This window comes from Colletotrichum gloeosporioides (assembly GCF_011800055.1).
Source record: "Colletotrichum gloeosporioides strain Lc1 chromosome Unknown consensus_47, whole genome shotgun sequence".
NCBI lineage: Eukaryota > Fungi > Ascomycota > Sordariomycetes > Glomerellales > Glomerellaceae > Colletotrichum > Colletotrichum gloeosporioides.
In genome coordinates this window covers 636,323-659,137 of record NW_025544692.1, presented here as the reverse complement: position 1 = coordinate 659,137, position 22,815 = coordinate 636,323, and the positions used below count along the sequence as shown (strand labels likewise).

General features: G+C 54.0%; 9 protein-coding genes across 9 annotated transcripts; 4 read left to right on the top strand and 5 right to left on the bottom strand.

The window, feature by feature from the left end:
• Positions 1-337: 337 nt before the first annotated feature.
• GCG54_00005911 (Brix domain-containing protein) lies at positions 338-1,837 on the bottom strand (the record flags this gene model as incomplete). The annotated part of the gene is made up of 4 exons (XM_045405926.1): positions 338-1,240; positions 1,295-1,440; positions 1,506-1,581; positions 1,640-1,837. 4 exons carry the CDS (start codon positions 1,835-1,837, stop codon positions 338-340), a joined length of 1,323 nt encoding a protein of 440 aa, XP_045264324.1.
• A 462-nt stretch (positions 1,838-2,299) lies between these two features.
• Positions 2,300-4,022, top strand: GCG54_00005910 (ATP-dependent rRNA helicase RRP3; the record flags this gene model as incomplete). The annotated part of the gene is made up of 5 exons (XM_045405925.1): positions 2,300-2,473; positions 2,530-2,678; positions 2,736-2,815; positions 2,887-3,404; positions 3,513-4,022. The coding sequence occupies 5 exons, from the start codon at positions 2,300-2,302 to the stop codon at positions 4,020-4,022; spliced, it is 1,431 nt and encodes a 476-aa protein (XP_045264323.1).
• A 1,461-nt stretch (positions 4,023-5,483) lies between these two features.
• On the top strand, positions 5,484-5,990 carry GCG54_00005909 (uncharacterized protein; the record flags this gene model as incomplete). Its single annotated transcript, XM_045405924.1, has 1 exon — positions 5,484-5,990. One exon carries the CDS (start codon positions 5,484-5,486, stop codon positions 5,988-5,990), a length of 507 nt encoding a protein of 168 aa, XP_045264322.1.
• A 674-nt stretch (positions 5,991-6,664) lies between these two features.
• Positions 6,665-8,456, bottom strand: GCG54_00005908 (uncharacterized protein; the record flags this gene model as incomplete). Its single annotated transcript, XM_045405923.1, has 2 exons — positions 6,665-7,611; positions 7,676-8,456. The coding sequence occupies 2 exons, from the start codon at positions 8,454-8,456 to the stop codon at positions 6,665-6,667; spliced, it is 1,728 nt and encodes a 575-aa protein (XP_045264321.1).
• Positions 8,457-11,820: 3,364 nt separating this feature from the next.
• Positions 11,821-14,390, top strand: GCG54_00005907 (Kinesin-like protein subito; the record flags this gene model as incomplete). Its single annotated transcript, XM_045405922.1, has 3 exons — positions 11,821-12,165; positions 12,234-13,328; positions 13,389-14,390. 3 exons carry the CDS (start codon positions 11,821-11,823, stop codon positions 14,388-14,390), a joined length of 2,442 nt encoding a protein of 813 aa, XP_045264320.1.
• Positions 14,391-14,793: 403 nt separating this feature from the next.
• GCG54_00005906 (Transcription factor IIIB 60 kDa subunit) lies at positions 14,794-17,049 on the bottom strand (the record flags this gene model as incomplete). Its single annotated transcript, XM_045405921.1, has 2 exons — positions 14,794-16,352; positions 16,410-17,049. The coding sequence occupies 2 exons, from the start codon at positions 17,047-17,049 to the stop codon at positions 14,794-14,796; spliced, it is 2,199 nt and encodes a 732-aa protein (XP_045264319.1).
• A 1,822-nt stretch (positions 17,050-18,871) lies between these two features.
• GCG54_00005905 (uncharacterized protein) lies at positions 18,872-19,501 on the top strand (the record flags this gene model as incomplete). The annotated part of the gene is made up of 1 exon (XM_045405920.1): positions 18,872-19,501. One exon carries the CDS (start codon positions 18,872-18,874, stop codon positions 19,499-19,501), a length of 630 nt encoding a protein of 209 aa, XP_045264318.1.
• A 427-nt stretch (positions 19,502-19,928) lies between these two features.
• Positions 19,929-20,836, bottom strand: GCG54_00005904 (uncharacterized protein; the record flags this gene model as incomplete). Its single annotated transcript, XM_045405919.1, has 3 exons — positions 19,929-20,208; positions 20,285-20,553; positions 20,612-20,836. The coding sequence occupies 3 exons, from the start codon at positions 20,834-20,836 to the stop codon at positions 19,929-19,931; spliced, it is 774 nt and encodes a 257-aa protein (XP_045264317.1).
• An 875-nt stretch (positions 20,837-21,711) lies between these two features.
• Positions 21,712-22,524, bottom strand: GCG54_00005903 (Signal peptidase complex catalytic subunit SEC11; the record flags this gene model as incomplete). The annotated part of the gene is made up of 4 exons (XM_045405918.1): positions 21,712-21,987; positions 22,136-22,221; positions 22,283-22,376; positions 22,444-22,524. The coding sequence occupies 4 exons, from the start codon at positions 22,522-22,524 to the stop codon at positions 21,712-21,714; spliced, it is 537 nt and encodes a 178-aa protein (XP_045264316.1).
• Between the last annotated feature and the right edge of the window lie 291 nt (positions 22,525-22,815).

The following is a 22,815-nucleotide window of genomic DNA, read 5'->3' as shown; positions in this document are numbered from 1 at the left end:
GAAATTCGTCACTGCACATGCGCAAAACGCCGAAGTCTTCCTGTGAGGCAGAAATTTGGCTTGCAACGTGCTCCCTTTCCATTCAGGTAGCCGACTGAGGAACGATGAGAAGCTGTGTCCTTATGGGTATAGGGGATGGTGATGGGGTTCCCCGACTTGGGCATCCGGTGGCAGAGCCGTGGCATCGGCGCTCGTCCTTGTCTGTAAATCGCAACCTCATAAATCTGAAGCGAACATTCAATGAAACATGTCACAGGGAAGATATGATGCCTTCATCTTCAGCCACTCCTTGGGTATTATTATCCACCATGAACGAGACTCTCTTCTATAAGGTCGCTCATTCGTTCGCAATTTCTTCCTCCTCGTCCTCCCATTCGCCAGCATCTTCCATCTCCTCGTTGACTTGATGTTCTGCATCGCCCGCCAGGCCCTCACTGTCGAACTCGTCGTAGTCGTCCATATCCACATCACTTTCGTCCCCAGCTGTGTCGCCACGCTCGGCCTTAGCCTTCCGCTTCTTCTCGACATTCTCTTTCTGCTGCTTCCGTCTGGCCTCCTTCTCCTGTTGCCTCTTCTCCCATCGCTTCTCCAGCTCCCGGATCTCTTCCTTTGTCTTGTGAACGTACTCGTGCCACATGACTTTGCCTGAGCATAAGCCCTCCTCGACCTTGGTCAAACGCAGACGCATGCGCGGACCAAGCTCAACCAGCTTGACGGCGCGCTTCTCGACACCCTCGGCATCGTCCGCAGCAGCGTCTTCAACAGGGGCAGCACGTTGTTTAGAAATCTTCTTGGCTGTCGGCTCCAGAACCTCAATCTCCGCGTCCGTGTCAATCTCGCTACCACTGGTAGCATCCGTCATGTATCCCTCTCCATCCTCACCACCAATCATGAAGTCGGCAATATCTTCAAGCTTGCCTAGGTTCGGCACGCCGCCCTTCTTGCCAACCTTCGAAGCTAGTAGCTTCTCCGCCCGATCGAGTCTTCTGAGGGGTCTCGAGATGCCTGTAGCACGCGTTGTGATAGCGTAGTGCCTAAAGTTGAGAATGAAAGACCCATCATTCTCAGGCGACAGCTCTCTGTTGAGGAGTAGGACTCGGCGGATGTTCTTAAGAGGAGTTTGGTTCGGGTTGATGGGCGGGAAAAGAGATTGGAAGACCGAGGTTGCGAGAGACTCGAGGTGCTTAGGGACCTTTGACTTTGCGTCGGAATCGGGGGAGTGGAAGTTGTTCATGACCAACTAAAAGGAGTCAGCCAAAGGCTTTCGGGCTGTTCTTGCTGTAAAACTACGTACCAAGGGCGGAGCAAGTTGCTCCTTCGCACTGCCTTTGGGCCTCCGTTGAGCCTTTTGAACATCCTTAGCCAAAGAGTACTTGTCGACTCGGAAGTTGAATGTTGGGCCTCTCGGGGTTAGGGCAACTCTGAGGTTGACGTTGCCAGCTGGTTATCGTTAGCAGCTGATCCGGCCGGGGATGGTGATAAGGCTTCGAGTTGGGGACACAAACCTTCGGATCTAGAGAACAAAAGGAAATGAGACACGCCCAGGGGACCTGCCATAGTAACATAGTCCTTCAAGTGGTTCTATTGTCCAAATCAGTGTTTGCACAATGTGAAGCTAAGGCGATGGACGGTAACGTACGGCTCTGCGTTCCTTCAGCCGGGAGGCAGTGTTTGGTTCAAGTACACGTCTGACATCAGTGGCAAGCTGCGAAACACTGCTGCCAACTTGACCTGCGCCGATACGGATGACCATTGATCTAGGTACCTTGGCATCGACGGGCTTCTGGGGGTTCGAAGCACCGACGTGCGTCCTCTTTTTTTGGCGAGGTTTCGCCATTGTGGGCGAGTTGACGAGCGATTGAGTGTTTTAAAAAGAAGATTTGAATAATCGCGCGCGGTCTAATTGAGTGCGACGGGTCGAGGTGGAAGCCTGGGGAGAAGCTGGGGCTCGGACGGAATCGCAGGAGGATCTTGTGATGGTCTTGAGATGGTGCTGGAGAAATGCGCCTGCACACGAACGCCCAGTTCTAAAATTTCTTGCCGCTTTCTTTTCTGCCCAATTCTGCATGCTTTGAGACCCACTCTAAAGCTCACCCTGGCCAATCGCTTTGTGTTTTCTCACACCGCTTTCCCCAGCGGCATCTTACCTAAGCCAGATTTTCGCGGGGCCGCGGGGCCGAGCTTTGCTGGATGTGAAGCTGGAATTCTTTTTTTTTTTTTTTTTCCTTAATTCTGCACATCTTTCTCTCCCAGGTCACTTTGCGCCAACTGCCACAACCAACCAAACACACCCTCCACGATGCCACCAAACAAACGAGTCAAGATTTCCCACGGCGGCCCTCCGCCCAAGGCCAACCGCCAGAAGGAGGCATCTCCCGCCGAGTCTGTCGAGTCCACGTTCGAGTCGGAGCAGGAGCCGGAGGAAGATGTCACCGCCAGCAAAGCTGAGAGCGCAAAGACCTTCAAGGACCTCGTGAGTTGACCGTGCTTGCTGCTCAACTGAACACCCGCTAACCTAGCAATCTCCAGGGCATTGTCGATTCTCTTGTTGAAGCCTGCGATCGGCTCGGCTACACAAACCCTACACCCATTCAGGCGCAATCGATCCCTCATGCGCTGCAGAATAGAGACGTCATTGGATTGGCCGAGACTGGAAGTGGAAAGACAGCCGCTTTTGCGTGAGTGATACAGGTTGCCGCTCTGCAATGTGCTGCAGGCTTACAGCTTCTCAACAGGCTGCCCATCATTCAAGCACTCCTCGATAAGCCCAGCCATCTGTTCGGTCTTGTCCTCGCGCCCACAAGAGAACTGGCAGGTAAGCGGCCGCTTGAGTCACCCTGCTAAAACTTTGAACATAAACTCTGATCAATCACCTGCATTCAACAGCCCAGATCGCCGCCAGTTTCGAAGCCCTAGGCTCGCTAGTGAACCTTCGAGTCGCAGTCATTGTCGGTGGGCTGGACATGGTCGCCCAGGCAATCGCCTTGGGCAAGAAGCCTCATATTGTAGTGGCTACACCTGGACGCTTGGTTGATCATCTCGAGAAGACAAAAGGGTTCTCTCTGCGTTCGCTCAAGTACCTGGTCATGGACGAGGCAGACAGACTGCTAGATATGGATTTTGGACCCAGCATCGACAAGATCCTCAAGTTCATTCCTCGCGAACGTCGAACTTTCCTCTTCTCCGCCACCATGAGTTCCAAGATCGAGAGCCTGCAGCGAGCTAGTCTGCGCGACCCCGTGCGTATCAGCATCAGCTCCAGCAGCCACCAGACTGTGTCGACCCTCATCCAAAACTACATCTTTTGCCCCCACAACAAGAAAGACACATACCTCGTCTACCTAGTAAACGAATACTCGGGGAAGAAGATAGTTCTGTTCACTAGAACAGTCACAGAGACACAAGTAAGTCATGGGCGGTTTTCTGGTTGGGGCTCATAAGAGCAAGAGCTTGAGCCTTGGAAACTCACATGTTCACCTTGTCACCGATGTCCACTAACACCTTTCGTCTAGAGACTCGCCATCCTGCTCCGTACCTTGGGTTTCGGGGCTATCCCGATCCATGGGCAGCTGAACCAGACGGCACGTTTGGGCGCGCTGAACAAATTCCGGGCAGGCTCTCGCGATATTCTCGTCGCCACCGACGTTGCGGCCCGAGGTCTCGACATCCCTCTAGTTGACGTAGTCATCAACTTTGACATCCCGTCTGACAGCAAGACATACGTCCACAGAGTAGGTCGTACGGCACGTGCGGGAAAATCCGGCAAGGCCATTACCATAATGACCCAGTACGATCTTGAGATTTACCTACGGATCGAGGCAGCTCTGGGCAAGAAATTGCCCGAATACCCGACCCAGAAGGACGAGGTGGATGTGTTCCAGACGAGAGTCGAGGAAGCTCAAAGAGTCGCCCGTATAGAGATGAAGAACATGATGGACGCCAAGGGCAAGCGGGGTACGGCCTTCAAGGGCGGCAAAGGTGGCAAGAGGCGTCACGACAACATGGACGCCGAGGAGGGATGAAACAGACTCGTTGCTGGAAGGCGAGAGGCTTCGCGGTTTATGTACTATGAGATAATTAATGATGTTCACTTTCAAACTGTTGACAAGTTCTTTGGGAAACCATGGAGAGCTGGCTGGGAAGAGTGTAGGTGTGCACACTGATTGTCAATTACGACAGCCTCGACAAATAAGTCTGATGCCGGTGATTTCCTCATCAGGGTCCCAGCAAACGTACAGCTCAGCTTCGTGTAGAGAGTATATAGGGTATACGAATCAAGTCCCAAATGTTACGGCCCAGCACGGGAGTTGCCTCCCGAGTATCGCTGTATGGATACATGACGGCCGCAAGCTTCAGCATTCATTGCTTCGCTGAAAAGAAGACTGTCATGGCACACATATGGATTATACTATGAACTTTGTTTCGTAGTCGCTTGAGGTACGGGAACAAGAAAGCACGGAAGTAGTATATAGCACCTAAAAGATCCTCACAATAAATGGCCTTACTTGTTGGAAGTAATACCAACAACAATTGGGCAGAAGGGCAAACGCACTATTTCACCTAAGTTGAGATGGCACCTTCAATTCTAACTGACCGCATTAGAGTTTTTCAGCTCTCAATCCGTCAAACCGTCATTTCTGCAGAGACGGAGGTGATTCGGCCCTGCCATCGCAACTACGCAGACTGTCTCATTCGGACGCGAAAGCTCGGAGGAACCATTGGTTCAGGTCCAAAAAGGCATAAGGTGCGCCGGCTTGCACCAACCACAACGCCCAGCCACTCCCAGCTCGCCTCAACTGCCCGAACCCGAAGCGCAATTGAGCCAGAATGTCCAATGCCGGCGCCGGCGTCATCTAGCGCCGTCCAATGAGAGCAATTTGCGCTCCTCACTCATGTTTGAGTAGTCACATCGGCAGGAACCTTGCATGAGGGGTTAAGTGGTGATCAGCGGGGTGTTCAGGGGATGGGAACATAATCTGGGGTAAAGCCCCTGCTTCTCCTCGGCTTGGATTGTCAGGATCCCCTGTAGAACAGCATGTGTTTGCGATGATTTGTGTGTTGTTTCTCTCCATGTTGGTGAGTTGGGCCAACTTCTCGGCCGAGGACATGTGAAGTGCTGCTCAACTGCCCGGAATTGCATTCGCGCGATCACACCTCGTCTCCGGCTAGGCAGAGCCATCGTGTCACTTCTCCTTGATGTGGATTGCGGGGAAACATGACATCGATGGCAGGCCGCGAGGCGATGAGCAGCTTTGATAGGCGGAGGAATAGCTCGATTAACGTGGCGGTCGAGCGACGATGCCCTACAGATGGCGATGGCTTTCAGCTGGGATCACTGAATTGGGAGTATAAAAGGGTCCGTTCGGGACTGACAACAATCATGAAAAGAGCCGTATCCACCGTCCTCCTCATCTCCAGCCTTGAATCGTCAAGCTAGTGCACCGTTTTCCCATAGCCTCTATCCGTCGGCAACTGTCGCCAATATGCTTCTCAAGTTCTCGCTTCTCGGCCTCTTTGCCACCTCCGTCATTGCCGATGGTGCTGCCATCGTGGCCGCCATGGACGAGATCGCCGCGCAGAACACGGAGCTGGGCGATACCGTTGCGTCTTGGGATGGCGGCCTGTTCGGCACGCTCCCCATCATCATCGACTCCACCAAGCTGCTCATCAAGATCAACGAGGCCACCAAGGTCGCCGAGGACTCGGAGCCTCTGAACGCCATTGAGGCCATCACCGTCGCGCAGTCGACGCAGAAACTTGCGGGCGGTGTCGAGACCACCCTCGGAAATGTTGTCGACGCGAAGCCCAAGTTTGACAAGCTCCTCCTGAGCCCCATCATTCTCCTCAACCTCAAGCAGGAGAAGAGCGCGACCGACAAGTTTAGCGCTGCTGTCATTGAGAAGGTGCCCGAGGCATTACAGGGTGCAGCGAAAACCTTGGTTGCGCAGATCGAGACGGCATTTAACAATGCCATTGACACGTACAGCTAAAGGGCTTCCGAGCCTTGGAGCCCGATGGGTCTGCTATGAAAGTGATGAGGACGTTATTCAAGCGCCTCATGTGACAGTCGTGGTGACGGGTGGAGTGCGCGGTCAAAGCCTCGATGTTTCTTCTCTTCTTGTACATAAGTCAGACTTCAGGGTGAGGAAACCATTCATGACGTCCCCATTCAGATTGAATCAACTTGTGCCGCTGCTGGAGACCAGGTGCATGACGCGGAACAGCCCTAGGAAAGCCAAAGAGCAGCACGCGTGGTCAACCTTGGCGTAAGAAATAAAGCACATCCACAGACAGAAGTATTGAATATCATAATTTTCATTGGGAACTATAGGAAACGTCAACATCGTCAAGCGCTGTATGCGTTCACGCCTGGCGGAGGAATTTCTTCTGCTCCGCCAAGGCATAGTGCAAGTCCAGGTCTAACGTGACCCGCTGCACATGAGCCAGGCATTGGCAACTTCGCCAACTAACTTTTATCTACCGTCTCTTCATCTGACGGGCCGCTTTTTTTTTTCGGAGATAGAACCACAAGAAAACATAGAAAGAAACAGGGTGCAAGGTGTATGAGGCCAGGGATGGCAAGTGCCCGTCACTTTGGAGGACTATCATGCCACGCCATCCTCAACCGTTATATTTCAGGGAGGTCAAGTACCGAAGCATCGTACTAGATGCTCAGTAGGTTGACGTCCGAGATGCTGCGCTGGCGTTTGTGGGCCATGGGGACCTCACTGGATGCCTTGCGCTTCTGGGACATGGATTCGAGGGGGCTGCGCGCGAGATCGCGCATCTGCTTCTTGGAACGCCGCAGAGGAGTTAGGGGGACGGCCGCCGTTTCGAAACGGTCGGATTTCAGTCCGCGGAGAGCGGTGTAGTTGTAGGGGCTGCTGAGGGCGAGCGAGTCTTGGGTAGCTTTGTCGCTCAGAATAAGTCGTTGGTTGATCTGGTCACGACGGAAGGCTCCGACGTTGTTCGCATTGATATGTGAATGGAGGTCAATGTCACTTGAGCTGCGCGGGCGGCCAGGAGTGGTGTTCACGGTATCGCCGTCCCATTGCTTCTCGTCCTCGCCGTCGAGAGACCTGGTGTCGTCGAATTCGATAAAGTCGTTGATGTCGAGGCTTCGTTCAATCTCATCCTCATCCTCCTCAATCTCCACTGAGGAGCTCTCATCGGCCGTGTTCGGCTCAGACTGGAAGGGGAAGAAAGCCTCGGCGGGTCCCATGGCTTGGGTGTTGAGGTAGTCACCGAATGTATTGGAAGAGAACATGGCGCTCATCATAATCTGAGCCGAGTTGCTGAGCATGGGCGAGTTCTGGTTCTCGTCAATGGGAGCAAGGTACGAGAAGTTGAACTGCTCCGGAGACAAGTCAAGGTGACGACGGCGATGAGGGGTAAAGATCATCATCTTTCTAGAGATGGGGTTCACAACGGCGATAGGCTTGCGCTCAGAGCTGTCGAGGTTGAAGCGGCCAACGCGAGGTTGTCCTCGCTCGCCCTTGACCGGGTGATCCGTGTCGGAGTCATCCCACTGGTCGGCGGATTGCTCAGGACGCTTAATCTTGCGGCGCACGACAGGTTCAGGCTCATCTTCTTCGGTGGTGTCACCATCAGCTGGACAAGCACGTCAGCAATCACGTTTTTGAATCGCAATCTGTATCACGAGGCACAAACTCACTCTCGTAGCCGTCCAGCTCTTGAGTTTCCTCGTAAGCTGCGACTGGAGTGGGCATTTCGGAGACTTCGCCCGCAGTCATGGGGGTAGCAATAGGGGTGTCGTCGTCGCCAAGTTCCTGAATGACAGCCTCAATCTCCGAATCTGCGTCAGGGGCGTAGTCGTAGGCTCCATGGTAGTCGCCATGGTAATCCCAGAAAGAATTGGAATTCTCAGACTCGTCATTTTCATCATCATTTTCGATCTCGCGGCGGAAGGCCGGGTCGAGTGAACTCTGATCCACAAAGATGTCGGGGAAGAAATCGGCATGGTCATCCTCGGTGTCGGTAGAGTCGGAATCACTCGAGGGAACGTCGAAACGAACATGGCGCTCTACATGCTCAGACCGGTGATGTTGGTGGTCGGAAGCGGCACTCTCTTCGACATCAGACATGATGCCGTCCCAACTGGCACTGTCCTCGACGTCGGCAGCGCCCTCTTCCTCATCATCTTCTTCTTCTTGATCATCGTCGTCATCGTCATCGTCTTCATCGTCCTCTTCTTGGACAATGGGCGGCCGAGGAGAGCTTGAGATGCTTGGGGGCAGCACCTCGTGAAGGATATGCTCCTCCTCGGCCGCAACGACATCCTCCTCGTCGTCATCGGAGGAGTCGCTGATATCTTCAACCGCGGAGTAGCCGTCGTCGTCGGAAAGGTTGAAAGACGAGGAGGAGGTGACTGAATCGCGACGCTTTGCGGCCTTGCGAGAAGCCGCAGACGACTTGTTGCGAACGTTGCGGGACATGGCGGTGATTATGCAGGGGGTGAAACCCCAGCCGGTGGTATTGGCAATGTGGGGTGAAGTCTGGAGTAGCGGCGGTGAAGGTGCCGTTGGAATATCAAGCTGGTGATAATGGCGGCTAAGGTAGACTAGAGATGGTCTTTCGCCTGGTGTAGTGGTATGTTGATACCGATTTTCGTATTTATAGAGAAGGGGAGGAGAGACAGGTGGTAGGTCGCGATGTCGGCAGGAAGGGGTTAGTAGAGTGTAGTAGTTTTCGTCGTAGCGGATAGGCGTGGTGTAGCCGAGTGAATGTCGGGCAAAAGTAGTCGATTCGGATTGAAATCAGATGCAGACTTCCGTCAATGGGCCAGAACCGTTCCCTCGGGAGGGCTCTGGACAGTGAAAGCCTGGGGGATCACTTCGTCGAAAGCAGAGAGGATTGAATGTCTCGATGGGCTGCTGGACTGCAGAGGCGCCTCGATCAGGCACCCCCGCAGTGGGCGTTTACAGCTCAGCGAAAGCGGGCGACATGATCTCGACGAAGTTTGGTAAGGGTATCTGACTGTTCTGTTCGAATATTCTGTGGCTAGGGCGACTTCGTTGTCTGGTGGTTTGGGGTTGAATTGGTGGTTGAAGAAGGGGGAAAAAAAAAAAGAGAAGGACCGGGAGGAGGTAGGTTAGGTACAATTGGATTCCGAAAATAATGTATGGCTGCCGGGGTCTCCACAGCCAATCGAACTTTTTTTTTTCCCCCCTCGAAATCGCCCAAACTTTTTTTTTTTTTTTTTNTTTTTTTTTTTTTTTTTTGGCCCATACTGGGTCCTGGTTCAGTGGGGTCGCTAAAGCCTGGGAATCTGGCATTGTCTGGCTCGCTTAAAGTGGGGTATTGAAGCACGCGCTAGGCCGGATTAGGGACACCGTCACCGCCTTTTTGCGCCTGTTGACCCCTGGCCGCCCCTACAGGTGGCCTGCAGACACTGGAAAAACACGCTGGAGAAGCACCGTCATTAGTGGATTGATGCTGTGAAGTGTGGAGGAAACCCCTGTGCTTGGCCGCAAGACACTCCCCTCACCTCACAGTCACAGGCCTTTGCTGGACCATCGACCTCATCAAGCCAATTCTGCCCCTCCCCTCTGGCTGCAACGTCCAGTGGCACCTCGCTCACCTTCCCTCCAGCGCATCTTCTCCCGTCCATTTCGCCAGATTTCCCCCTCCTCGCTGTCGTCACCCGTCGACCTGGTCTGGATCGAGATGGAGCCGGGCTGATCATGCCTACATTGCGTGAGATTTAATATATGAGATTAGTGTACGTGTGACCCGCTGAGAATCTTTTGCATGTCTGAAGATCTCTACGTATCCGATATCTTCAATCACATCTTGAGCTATGCAAGCATAGCAGACGACGCTCTACAAAAGATGTAGGAGATGTCATGCCTCATTCACCATTTGGTTAGCCCGGCGCCTAACAAATGCAGCGGCAGCAGAAGAGCCATCGAGAGAGGCGCAGCTGATGGCCGGTGCTGGGCTCCTGGTGCAGCATTGTGGACCATACGGCGCCAAAGCCTCACATTCCATGGCTTCCCAAATGTTCTTCATGGGCAAGACATCTCCATTCCTCGCTTGCATTGGACTTCTGTGACGAGCAGTGCCTCCACAACGTCCACGTCTCCATTGTGATCCACTGCTTGCCTGCATATGGGACGCTACGAATACATAGTACATACGGCGTAGTATGGAGCTTCGATATGCAAAATAGGTAGGCGGTCTCCTGATTCGCCTCGGCTTGGCACATCGAGGGGCATCCAGTAGCTCCTGGAAAAGTCGACAAGTCGAGCGAGGGGCAGAGTCGAGTCGAGGGGATTTCGAGGGGTAAGACGAGAATGGCCAGCTCATCATCTTCTGTCCACCTGCTGCTGCAGACGAGCACTTACTACCACTATACTGCGTAAGCATTCAGTACATCCTCTGCACACACCGTAGTTTCTTCCGTCCAATCCAATTCGTTTGGTTTGTCTGCGTCTAAATGTTGAGTCACCTCTGGCGGCAAGGTGAGCTCATGCTCAACTGCTTCAGAGTTCCAAGCTGGCACACATTCATCTATCTACGTTATCTGCAAGACCGGACCATGACTTCCACTAGATGAGCATGAGACAGAGAGGCAAGCCGAGAGGGGCAGCAGAAAGAGACGAAAAAAATAAAAAGAACAAATGGCGAGCTCTTGCGGGGCCCGGTGCAAGCTTCCCGCTTCCTCGGATGCTCGGTGCTGCCCGATGTCGTTTGCAAGAAAAGGGCCCATCGAAGGCAGTCCAAATTTTCGCCCAGTCAGACGGTAGTCATAGGGATCAGCCTTGAACGACACTGGTCCCGGTTGTCTGGCCTCTTGTCGTTCATGACTCACTGACGGAAAATGAGGGGCTGCTAGCCCGCTGGGTGATGCCTGCGCCGGCCCCAACCATTTGACTTTGAGCCTCAAATGGGAGAGGGAAAAAAACTCTGTCCCGCAAGCTAGAGCTCTGCCAGTTCTTCGAAAAGGAGGTGAAAACTCTACCAGGAGGACGAGCAAACATGACTGACGGAGGTTTCTTCCGACGACACGACACCTGCTGGTACAGCCCGTCCGTTGTGTATCACAAGAGGCAAGACGTCTGTTTGATGTTTCATGGTTTGACTTGGGGTTCATCACAGTGACTCTGAGGCGTCGTGGTCTGACTCAACCAGCAAAAGACGCAACCATGCTGCGATTCGCCAAAGCCAACGACTGTGAAATGCCTGACCATTCGGGCCGTAAGCTACGGAAGTCCTGTCTTTGGTGAAATTGCCTACCCACGCTTGAGAAGGCAGCGTGAGCGTACCACGCCTGATGCAAGATAAGGGTCAAGTGCCTACGCCATACCTTACATAGTATTACGCAGTACATGCAGAGTGGGAGGTGAGGTTGGATCGAGGCCAAATGGTTTGTCCAGGGCCCAGGTCCCCGAACTCACTTCGGCCAGGTCCCCCCTTCCCCCTCGGTCGGACCCGACGCCACACCAGCAAAGCACAAGCCCCACTCGGAGCTGTGTCTCAGCGGGGTCCACCGTGCAAAAACGTGGCGGGGTTGAGATTGAGAAAAAAAAAAGGCGATGCAAAAATCAGGGGAAAGTGCACGGCCCTCCATCCCATTCCCTTATCGGTTATCGAAGCTATGATCGCTTATCATATCTTATCTCGCCTCCGTTGCCCGGTCACCGGCATAAACAAGGATTCTGTGCCTTTGGCGAGCTCCTCAAAGATTCGCGCGTCGGACTCAGCTCAGTCAACCTCGACCGACAGAACGACATACGGGTCTCGCCATACACCAGCATCACTAACCCAACAGCACGAGACACACGACTACCAGACACGATGGATGCTTCAACGTCATCAAACAAGTCGGCCGCGAACCTCTTCCAGGTCTACCTGCGACTGAGGCCGCCCCCGGCTGGAGCTGCATCCTCAGACAGATTCCTGAGCGTTGAAGAGCCAGCAGACGGCTCCCATCCGACACACATCACCCTCAACCCTCCGAATGACCGCAAGCGTTCCACCGAGAAATTCGCCTTCACCAAGGTTTTCGAGGAGGATGCCACCCAGCTCGAAGTCTTCCACTCCACGGGCGTCGCGTCACTGGTCGAAGGTGTCTTGGCTCCCCATGGCGGCCATGGCACAGATGCTTTGATTGCGACCCTTGGTGTTACTGGTTCCGGAAAGGTATGCTGTTTTCTCGCTCATGGCATCCATCGCTTGCCGTCAGACTTTGGCTGACATTGCCTTTGCAGTCTCACACAATTCTTGGTTCCCGAACCCAACGAGGCATGACGCAGCTTGCGCTGGACGTCGTCTTCCGATCCATCGGCTCCAACATGTACGACTCTCCCAGCCTCGAAGGCTCTCTTCAGGCCGCCGACGCCTCCGACGCAACCATCATGTCAGCCCCATACTTTCTCGAGACCGTCTTTTCCGATTTTGGTTCATCCCGCGGAGGAGGATCGAGAGCAGGCACGCCAATGATTGTAGGAACCCCATCTGTTCATGCCGACCCCTTTTCTTCCCACGATGCAATGCGTCAAAACAAGAGACAGCAGCCATTGATGGATATAGGCGGTGTGCGGCTGGTGCCCTCAACTCCGAGTCAGCCACGACGTCACCGTCCGCATGAATTCTCAATGTCCATTCTTCTCCAAACACCCGAACATCTTCAAGATGCGCAGAAGCACTTCATGACCATGACCGCAGCTTCACAGACTAAGAGCCATGCTAAAACTTCCGCAAAGGGCGAACATCATCCTCCACCGACCCCTCGACGAGCTCTGCAGCGACCCTCGAACCTCCCCCAAGCCCCCGACATCAGCTCCATAAACGTTTCTTCCGACCCCGATGCCGACTACGCTGTCGTTCTTTCCATGTACGAAGTCTACAATGACAAGATCTACGATCTCTTGACCCCGCCGATCAAGTCGAACGCCACGAAAGAGTACCGCCGACGGCCCCTTTTGTTCAAGTCGACAGAGCAGTCCGCCGATAGGAAGGTGGTTGCCGGGTTAAAGAAGATTGCCTGCACTAACATGAGAGAAGCCATTATGGTCTTGGAGGCTGGACTGCATGAGCGTCAGGTGGCGGGGACCGGCAGCAACAGCGTGTCGTCTAGAAGCCATGGCTTCTTCTGCGTGGAGGTGAAGAAACGCCCCAGAGTCGGCCGCAGCCGGACTTGGGCTGGCAATGCCCTGACTATTGTCGATCTCGCCGGCAGTGAACGTGCTCGTGATGCAAAGACCCAAGGTGCCACTCTTGCGGAGGCTGGCAAGATCAACGAGAGCCTCATGTACCTGGGCCAATGCTTGCAGGCCCAGAGCAGTCTGGGAAGCAACAGCAAGGTACGTCATCTTGCACACCAGGCACACTACGACAGAAGCTAACCTCTCTATCCTCTACAGCCCAGCGTCATGCCTTTCCGCCAGTGCAAGATGACGGAGCTCCTCTTTTCCAACTCCTTCTCCACCTCGTCTTCTGGTGTGGCTGTTCGTCGCAACCCGCAGCGCGGCGTCATGGTCGTCACAGCAGACGCACACGGTGACCTCAACGCAACTTCTCAGATTCTCAGATACAGCGCTCTGGCGAGAGAAGTCACGGTTCCGCGCATTCCCAGCATCACGTCCACTCTCCTTGCAGAAACCCCCTCGACTTCTCACGCGTCCCCGCCTCTCACGTCTCCTGACTATCCTCCTCCTCAGCGTCGCGGTTACTTCGGCCACGGCTCGGGAGGACATAGGAACTTCTCCCCTGGCTCTGACAACGGAGACCGAGTCCTCATGGAGCACGCTGCGCTCGAGATTGCTCGCATGCAGGAGGAGATAACAAACCTCCACATCGAACTGGATCACGAGCGCGAGTCACGAGTGTGTGCTGAGGCTCACCTCCTCAGCATGGAGGATCGCCTGATTGAGCTTGAACAGACGGTGCGCGAAGACTGCATGGCCGAATTCGACACCCGTTTCGAGCTTGAGCTGGCGCGGTGGAAGGCGACCCTGGCGGCGGAGCAAGAAAAGGGGGAAGAGCACTGGGATCGCAAAATGGAGCTTTTCGAAAAAGGCCTCGGTGTCACAGTAGCAGAGGACGACGATGTTGGCGAGGACAAAGAAAACCTACTGGTGGAAAACCTTGAGCAGGAGAACGAGAGACTGCGCCGCGAGAACGAGATTCTTAAGCGCGAGCTCGCCGGACGGAGCCCCAGCAAGCGCAAGCCGCTCTCCGAGCGCGAGGACTTTGGAGGCCGCAAGGCAGACAGCAGCGGCGGGCTCAACAACCTGGGCAAGAAGATGGAACGGTTGCGCGTTAGCAACGAGAGCACCGCGAGCAATGGAAGCACAGGTAGCCCGAAGAAGGTGCGCAAGCTTGGTGGCAAGAGATGGGAGCATGCTGCCGATGACGACTTTTGATTTCTTGGTTCGCTCCTTGGGATGTTATTCGCGCTGGATGGTTGCGCATGTTTCATCGGCATATACCCATGGTTGACGTTCTGTGTCGTTTTTTTTTTCTTTTTCTTTCCTGTGCAGGGGTTTTGGTGTTTGAGGGATAGCAACCTTTTTCTGTTTGGGTTCACGAGTGGATGGATAGACACACAGATATACGATGTAAAAACTAATTTGATGAAATGACCACAGACTCTTGTTGGCCAATCTAAACCCTCTATCCGTGAAATACATGCATGGCAGCGATGCTGTTGTAGTATGCCGAAGCCATATGCCATGAGCTCTTGGGGTATCTAAACAATAAAACATGCCTCCCAACCGTTTTCGCCACCTGCAGCCGTCCAGTGACGACGAATCAGAAACAATCACACTACTCGTCGTCGTCGTTAAGTCCGAAATCATCCTCGTCTTCATCTTCGCCCATACCCTGATCGTCGTCATCGTACATGTGTGACTCGTCGCCCATGTCGTCGTAGTCATCGCCGCCCCCGAACTCGTCGTCTTGATGGTCGTCCATCTCGTCTCCACTGCCACCCATGTGGTCACTCTCGTCATCAGCGATGGGATCATCAAGCACGCTGGGGGCCTTGCTAGTCGGGCGACTGGCAGCTTCGCTCTCTGGTCGAGATCCAGGGTCGCCGCGATCAGGGACATCAAACATTTGCCGAATGGCGTCGTAGTTGATACGCTTCGAGAAGCCACGTTCTTTCATGACGTTCACGGCAGCCTCTCCGGGGGTACTTGCAGGAGTTGTCTGGCCCTCGCCAATGCGAGGCCTCTTCTTGCGCTTCCGGGTGGGCTTCTCCTTCTGGCCCTCAAGCTTCTTGCGGAAGAGTCGTTCCTGAGACTGGCGCAGCCAATCCTTGTTCTCGTTGACCCAAAGAAGCTCCTTGATCTTGATCTCTTCAGGGGTCAAGCAGCAGTTCAGGACCTCGGGGTCGTCGGCAAATTCGTCTTCACCCACCACCGGAGCCATCGAAACAGCCTTGTCAGGCTGCTGTTGTAGTGCCCAGATGGAGTGGATGCGTGCTCGTTGTTCAGCGTTGCTGAATGCCTTGGCGTGCTCGTATGTCTCAGGGTCGTTCATGATTTCTGAGATTTGTTCTTCCATCTCGTTCTCGTCCTGCTCCCATGCTTCGTTGATTGGTAGCTTCGGCTTGGCCTTTGTGGTCTTTTCGGCCTCCGGTTCTGCTTGCGAAGATTCCTCGTTCGTTGTCGTTGCATCGCCAAACTCTTCGGCTAGTGTCTCCAAGTGTTGTTTGCTGTTCGCGTCACGGAGTGCGGGCTCATCTTGTTGAATCTTGGACGGCAATGGAGGAATGATGTAGCCGTCCTTGTCGCGGCGGTACTCGATTGCGGGGGCAGATGAAAGATCAGGAGGCGGAGGCAGTGGTGCCGGTGTAGCCCGTACGTTCTCTCCGTCATCTGTAACAGCACGCTTGCGCTTCTTGCCCAGCTCCTCTTGCTTCTTTTGCCAGCTTTCGGTGTTCCTGTAGAAGGACGGAGGGTCGTGTGAGTTGGAGCTGAAGTCCTGAGCCAAAAAGTCCTCCACCGTCATCTTACTGGCGTCCGTCACATTGAATTCTGTTAGACGCTCTTGAATGGTATGTGTGGTCACCTTCACAAGGTAGACGATTTCCCTGACAGTTCGGCGAAAGTTGTGCATTCTTGCTGCCATCAGAAGACAAGCGCCGCAGATACCAGAAGGTCGACGGCCCATGACAATCCAGTCTTGTTTCATGCGCTGCACCAGGCGGATGGCGTCTTCGGCAACGCGGTTGGTCATGTGCTTGAACTCAAGTTTGCTTGCCAGCCGGTAGATGAGATCTTCGGGGAAAACTTGTCCTTCGCCGTTGTCGAAGATGAAGACAGTGGCATTGAGTGCTTTGAAGGCTCGGCCAAGCTTGAAAACGTTCAATTGTGTGAGATCTGCAATTTGTTGTCAGTATTATGGTGCTCGAATCAGGGAAACGCGTGTGTGCTTACCGGCAAGGTCCATGAGCATGATGCGACAAGGCTTCTCCGTACGGCAAGCAGCGTATAGACACACTGCGGCTACCATGACCAAAGTGCGACCCTGAACAAAGTTGGCTTGCGAGGCGAGCTTGAAAATTTGAACGGCAGTATTGACCGTGTTCTCTCCAAGATTCAGCTGATGAGCGTAACCCTGCATAAGGGAACGGGCTTCGCGGATGGACTTCTCTCGGTCGTCGGAGCCACCAACACGGCGGAAGGCAGGGCCAAGGGTCCGGACACCAGCTTGGTCGGCGGCAATATAGCTACCCTGGACCATGGCAGCACCGGAGGAAGTCTCACCGAATTGAACCTCGGCGACAATATTGCTGTCGTCAGCGACTCGACCACAAGTCTGGCAGACGCCGTCGACGACGTTGGGCTTGACACATGCTTTGTTCGGACATTGCGGGCCCTTGGAGACGGCGACGGTAGCAGGTCTGGCGCGGTTCAGTTGTGCTTGGGCGGCGGCATTGGCGGCAGCAGCAGCGGCATTGGCTTGCTGACGTTCAGCTTGTTCGCGAATCGCTCGAATTCGGTTCGGTGGTTGAAATGGCTTCGACTTGGTTTGGGGCTTTTGCGACTTCTTGGTGGGCGTTAAAAACGACGACATGGTAGCGAGTTGAGTGCTCTTCGGAGGCAAGCAGTTGAGCTTGGGGTCTTTTTATTCTCAGCGACAGCAAAGGATTGCATAGAAGTATTGTAGGGGCAGTGTCGAAATTTCGGTCGTTCCTTTCCCGTTCTTCTTCGTCTTCTTCTTCCCCCTCCAGGCAGGCACAGGCACAGCCCGCCTCAAGATGGAGAGAGAGAGGGTGAGTTTGGAAGACGCGCCTTTGTGCGTATTCAATGCGTGTCCGGTGACGCAATTGTTTCTCGAATCGACAGCAAATCGGGTAGGGGGGTGTGTAAGCGCGGTTGGTGAGGAAGTTGGTCGCTGTTTGCTGCGGCGAGACACGAGATACTGGTGGCCGGCGACGTGAGGCGGGAAATGAAAAATTTGTGGGGGTGGGCGACGAGATGGTCGAGCGGGGGAAGGTGCACCTTTGCTTTCGGAGATGACTGTGCAGACTGCAGCCGACAGGCACAGAATACTTCCTCGACCACTGGAGGACGGCCTTTGAAGAGGGGCACAGCGCTGACTCAGACACTGACGAGGACCGAAAGGGGCAAATCTCCACTGGAGTCTTCAGCGTTTCGGCGGACCACGGTTCGAATCCCCATGGCCTCCCTCCATCCAGGTTGTCGTCTGCTTCGGCCGGTTCCCCTTGATTACTTTACCTAGGTACCTTACCACGTCTGACTTAGCTAAACAGAACCGCTGCGGCTGGCTGGCTCTTGTTCCTATTCTAGTTAGGCCTTTTCGATTGAAGTGGCGCCAAAACGACGTCCGGTTGGTTCATGCTCCTCCTTGAGTTAAAGCGACGGCAGCACATGATGATTCCAAGCGGGCACCATTGCAACTTGACTGACCCAAACTCGGACTCTGACAGCAACAATACAAACCTTCGTTGGCTGATTTCTTCGTTTTTGGTAATATGAATGCCGTTGAAAAACTTCTTACAAGGACCGACCCGGGTGCGCGAGTTGACAGACTCTACAGAGTACTTGCTGCTTCGGTCATGACAACCTGAGCCAGCCACGCAGCAAACTTGTTTCCAAAAGCTCACGTTTTGTTACGGAGTCTCCACCGAATTCCCCGTAGATCAGCCGGACTGTTGGTTGAGGTGGCCCCCGTGGGCCGAGTCACAGCGCTCTGCCCCGCGTTGTGGAACGGGTCCGAGTCACCTTGGACATCTTCCCTGCATCTTCAAGCTTCCAACCGGACAATCGCATGTCGACAACTGTCCAAATCTTGATCCTATTGTCATGAGACGGGCTGTGTCCTAGTCACATTGGTAAGCGAAAAGGACAGATGTGTTGCAGCTACTTCCATTCGCAGCGCAAGTGGCTTCAGGCTTGAAGGTCCGGCCCGGAGCTCAAGCCTGGTGGTCACCTGGAAGTTCAATATGTTGCCAAAGGCAGACTTGGTCTCTTCTGCACCGCGCAGCAGTACATCCGTGCCTCTTTTGATCTACAACCTCTAAGAAGCATGGCGGATCACCGGCCCACAAGACCGTTGTCATGTCTAAGATGGAGGTATCTCGCGTGGACCTTGTCGAGCGCCTAAGACGCCGGGCGGTCATCCTGCTGCATCCCCGATGCGGGGCAGCCCGGGTCAACTTAATTCTCACACCATCTCGGCGTCTTACAAAGTCCACATGAGTCCTGCATCTTGGGCTATATAACCAGCATCCCCGTAACCTCCCACCTGACTTTTGCTTATTGAACCCTTGAGTCCAATTGAAACATCCTCGGCCCCTTGATACCCAGTAATCTACCTCACAGCTATCTTTCACGTTCAGCTCGCATTAGCCCTTGACGCAGACACGTTCACAATGTCGAACAATAGCTTCACCCTCTCTGCCGGCCCCGGCACTGATGTCTGGAAGAAGCCCCCCACGACCAACATCTACAACGGTTTGTACATACTCATGCCATCTCAAGAAGTCCATCTGACCATTGCAGCCCCCGTCCATGCTCTCCCAGCCAAGAACCTGAGCGAGTTCAAGTCCGCCAAAATCACCTTCTCGGCAGACTGGTCAGAGCAATACGACCAAGCCGGTCTCATCTTCACCTTTGACTCCGTCTCCGGCACTCGCGAACGGAGATGGATCAAGACCGGCCTGGAGTACTACAACGGCACCCCCCAGCTCAGCACAGTCTCGTGCGACCGCTGGGCCGACTGGAGCATCACCCCTTTGGCCGCTTTTGAGGATTCCAAGAGCATCACCGTGACAATCGAAAAGGGCCGCGATGGTCTCGGGCTCGGTTTCTGGGTCTACTACATCAAACAGGATGGCACCAAGGAGCCGCTGCGCGAGATCTGCTGGGTCTACGGCGACGACGACTCATCAGGCAAGGACTGGAACCTTACTATTGCCGCCCTGGTGGCCCGGCCCGCCAAGGATGCCAAGGACGATCTTGTCGTTCAGTTCAAGGACTTTGACGTGCAATGGTCCACCTAAGCTCAGCAACAAAGCGTAATATTTGCGAAGGTGGTGTTAATGAAACAAATCTTTATTATATGACCATCTTTTTCTTATTGCTGCATACAATTCTCATCACTTCAACCCGTTCTTGACTTCGGAATCCCTGATGGGGTTAAGAGAACCGCAGTGCCCGATATACATGTTGAAAGCCGGGTGACGTACCCGCAAGGGGGGACGTTGAATTCAACATCAGAAGATGAGTAACAGTCGTCATTTTGTTCAAACACTTTTGGTGCCCGGGCAGAGAACCACACCATACTGTCACCATAATCCGTGATGGCGCTGTTACTCCAATTGTTCTGCCAAATTACGCCACTTTCAACCGTCAACCGAGCCTGAACGTTATAGCGGGGTATCATGATTCGCTCTTCTCACAAACAGCCTTAGATTATATATCACCACCTTAACGACTAGCCGGACCATAATATGTGCCATCCGGTCCAGGTGGCACGTACTGCCCCGCGTTTGAAGGGTTGGATGCGGCCGCCTGTTCCCCCTTGTCTTGTTGTTGCGCTGGAATGTACGCTTGCTGAGGTTGGTGAGGGTAGGGCACATAGGATCCAGCTACCGCCTGGCTTTGCATCGGCGGGGGCGCGTTGACAGGCACCATGAAAACAGGTGGCCGGGAGTTGCGCTGGTTGGTCTCTACGCAGGCTCGGACAAAGAGAATGAAGTGGTTGATGCTGTCACCGTTGATTAGCACACAAGCTCCAACAGTCCCGCGGAGAGGGGAGAGGGGAGAGGGTCGCATGGACTTACAGCAGCAGAGCAGTGAAGGCGGTAACGGTGTTCTGCATAGGAACCACTTTACTCCTGAAGGACTGCCGTCTGCTGCTATAGGAATAATAATAGTAGTCATCAACATCTCGGAAATATATGTATGTGCCCTGAAGGCCAACTGCTGCCGCAAAACAGAGCCAGAAGATTAGGTGTAAGCCGACGTGAGCGCCTGGGTGAATTCCTCGTCGACCTCCTCTCGCGCAGATGGTAATGAGTTCTGCAGTGTCCCAGATGATAGCCACCGCAGCCTGCAGGGTAACATTAGCCTCAAAACTTTGAGTGGATATGAAGCACTGCGGGGCTTACAGGCAGCCAGCTCATAAGGTAGAATGCGCCGCCGGAGAAGGCAATTGTTAGGACGTATGCAGAGATGCCGATGACGATTAAGCTGAAGACGATGTCGGAACACCGCATTACGATTTTGGCAATGTGCCATGGCTTGCTGTAGGGAATCACGCGCTGGTGGCCTTGATGTTCGTATGGTTGGTACCCCTGAAGGCCGTATTGCGACTGATGCGCCGGGGAGGACATGGTGCGCGGACTGACGAATCTACAATCGGGAGGTCTGTTGATGACAGACAAGAACCAATGTGAAGGGTGAAAACGAAAGACTGATTGTTCGCGAGGGTAGTTTGAGAAAAGAGCGACGCTATCGACAGAAAAGAACCCAAGAGACGCGAACTGGGTAAAATTTGCTGCGGCAGTTGGATCTCATTTTATTGCACGGCTGTGCCGCTCGTGTGTAACCAACAAGCACTGGCACGCGCGATCAGAAGGATTCTGCCTAGTCACATTCGCGACCTAAAAAGAGGGAGGGTCCCTTGGAAGTGGCGTAGATCAGGGTCGTCCCATTGGGTAGTGCCGTTGGTTCTCGTATGGATTTTCGTGAGAAACCCTGTCAGCGGCGCCGTTGGCTGCCTAGAGAAACCATCATCCGCTACCGCTCCAGGCTTGTGTGGAAATTGGCTCCAAGCAAGGGGCAAGCCTCCGTGATGTGATGTGCGGCTGAGTTTCTGGCTCTGACTGGAACCACAAAGGGCCATCTCTATTACTGGAAAGTTGTGGAGTTGATAAGTGACCTTTTCTTATTTTGCGTCGAGCTCTAGCAAAACCACATTGCTGGAAGATGTTTCCAAGATCACGTCTTGGCGCCCACAGCCAAAAGTGGCACATAGGACCTGGAACAGCACTTGGCCACGACGCCCCCAGGGCACGAAGGGCGTGCAATGCTGATCGTGATACCAGGTGAACTCATCTAGATCCCGACAGCAGCCAAGTTGTGGCGTGCAACCACTTCCAGTCCCTGCTGCAACAATTCAACATCCTCCGCTTGTTGATAATCAGTGTTGAACAACCCATAACGCCATGAATGCAGAACTAATCGACTTTTTTGTCCGTCTGTGGCTTTACTCCCGCTGCAGTACAACGACCAAACCCATGATTCCCAGCATTACCGTCTTGAGCCACGGGTGCTCAGAGAGGAGGATGGTGACGTATCCAACGAAGGGAATGTATGCGACGACTGAACCGATAATGTCGCTTCGTACGAGGAAGTCCTGGCCCTTGGCGTACAGTTCTTGGTCGGCTCCTGATTTCCTGTTAGCTTCCGCCGCAAGGTACTCGCCCAAGTCTAGTACGCACCCGCATTGTTGTCTCCCTTCGTGAGTAGCTTCGCTTGCGGTCTATGACGACGAGCCGAATTAGCAATGCAATCACAACAGCAGCAGAGGAGGGGCGCCATACCCAGAGCCGAACTTTTGGATGACACGGTGGACAATCTGAGGGCACGTCAGCACGCACGAAGCGTCGATTGAAGCAGCTGTCCCGTACCGGAATGTTCTTTCCCTTCACCTCATACACAACAATCTCGCCGACATCCGTTTCTTGGAGGAAGTTTCGGTTCCAGAGGAAGAGCACTGCGTCCGGTCAGCATCGCATCGCATGGTTGGAAGCTGGTGCAGCGGGAGGGGGACGTACAGTCTCCTCTTTGGAAGGCCGGTTCCATACTACCGGAAAGAACAACGACGATGGGAGACGGCGAATCGCTAACGACGGAGAGACCCTTCCACATCTGCGCGCGCGCACGAGTTAGCAAGTGTTTGTCAGGGCTCTGCAGTAGGCGCAGGTGGGCTGCATACCATGAAAGCGGTGGAAAGGATGAGGGCAAAGTTGAGCAGCTGCGACGCCGCCTGGCGTGGGTTTCCGAGACTCGACAACATGGTGAGAGCGGCGGTGGCAGGAGCAGTGGGATCGTGATGTCGAGGTGCGGTTGGCGGACTTGGAGTTTGAAGTTCTGGCCAGCGATGCACCTCGGACACTTTCAGTGAACCTTCAAGCAAAGAGCACTGGTCACGCGCTTGTCTTCAGGATGTGGAACGTGTCAACGGAGAGAGGTACGTATCTATCTTATCTTATCGTACCTACCTTAGCTACCCACCTTCCAGCGGGAGATCTGCACAGACCACCTTTTATTTTCCAGGACCGACCTGAGCTTCGTTGTGCTGGGTTCT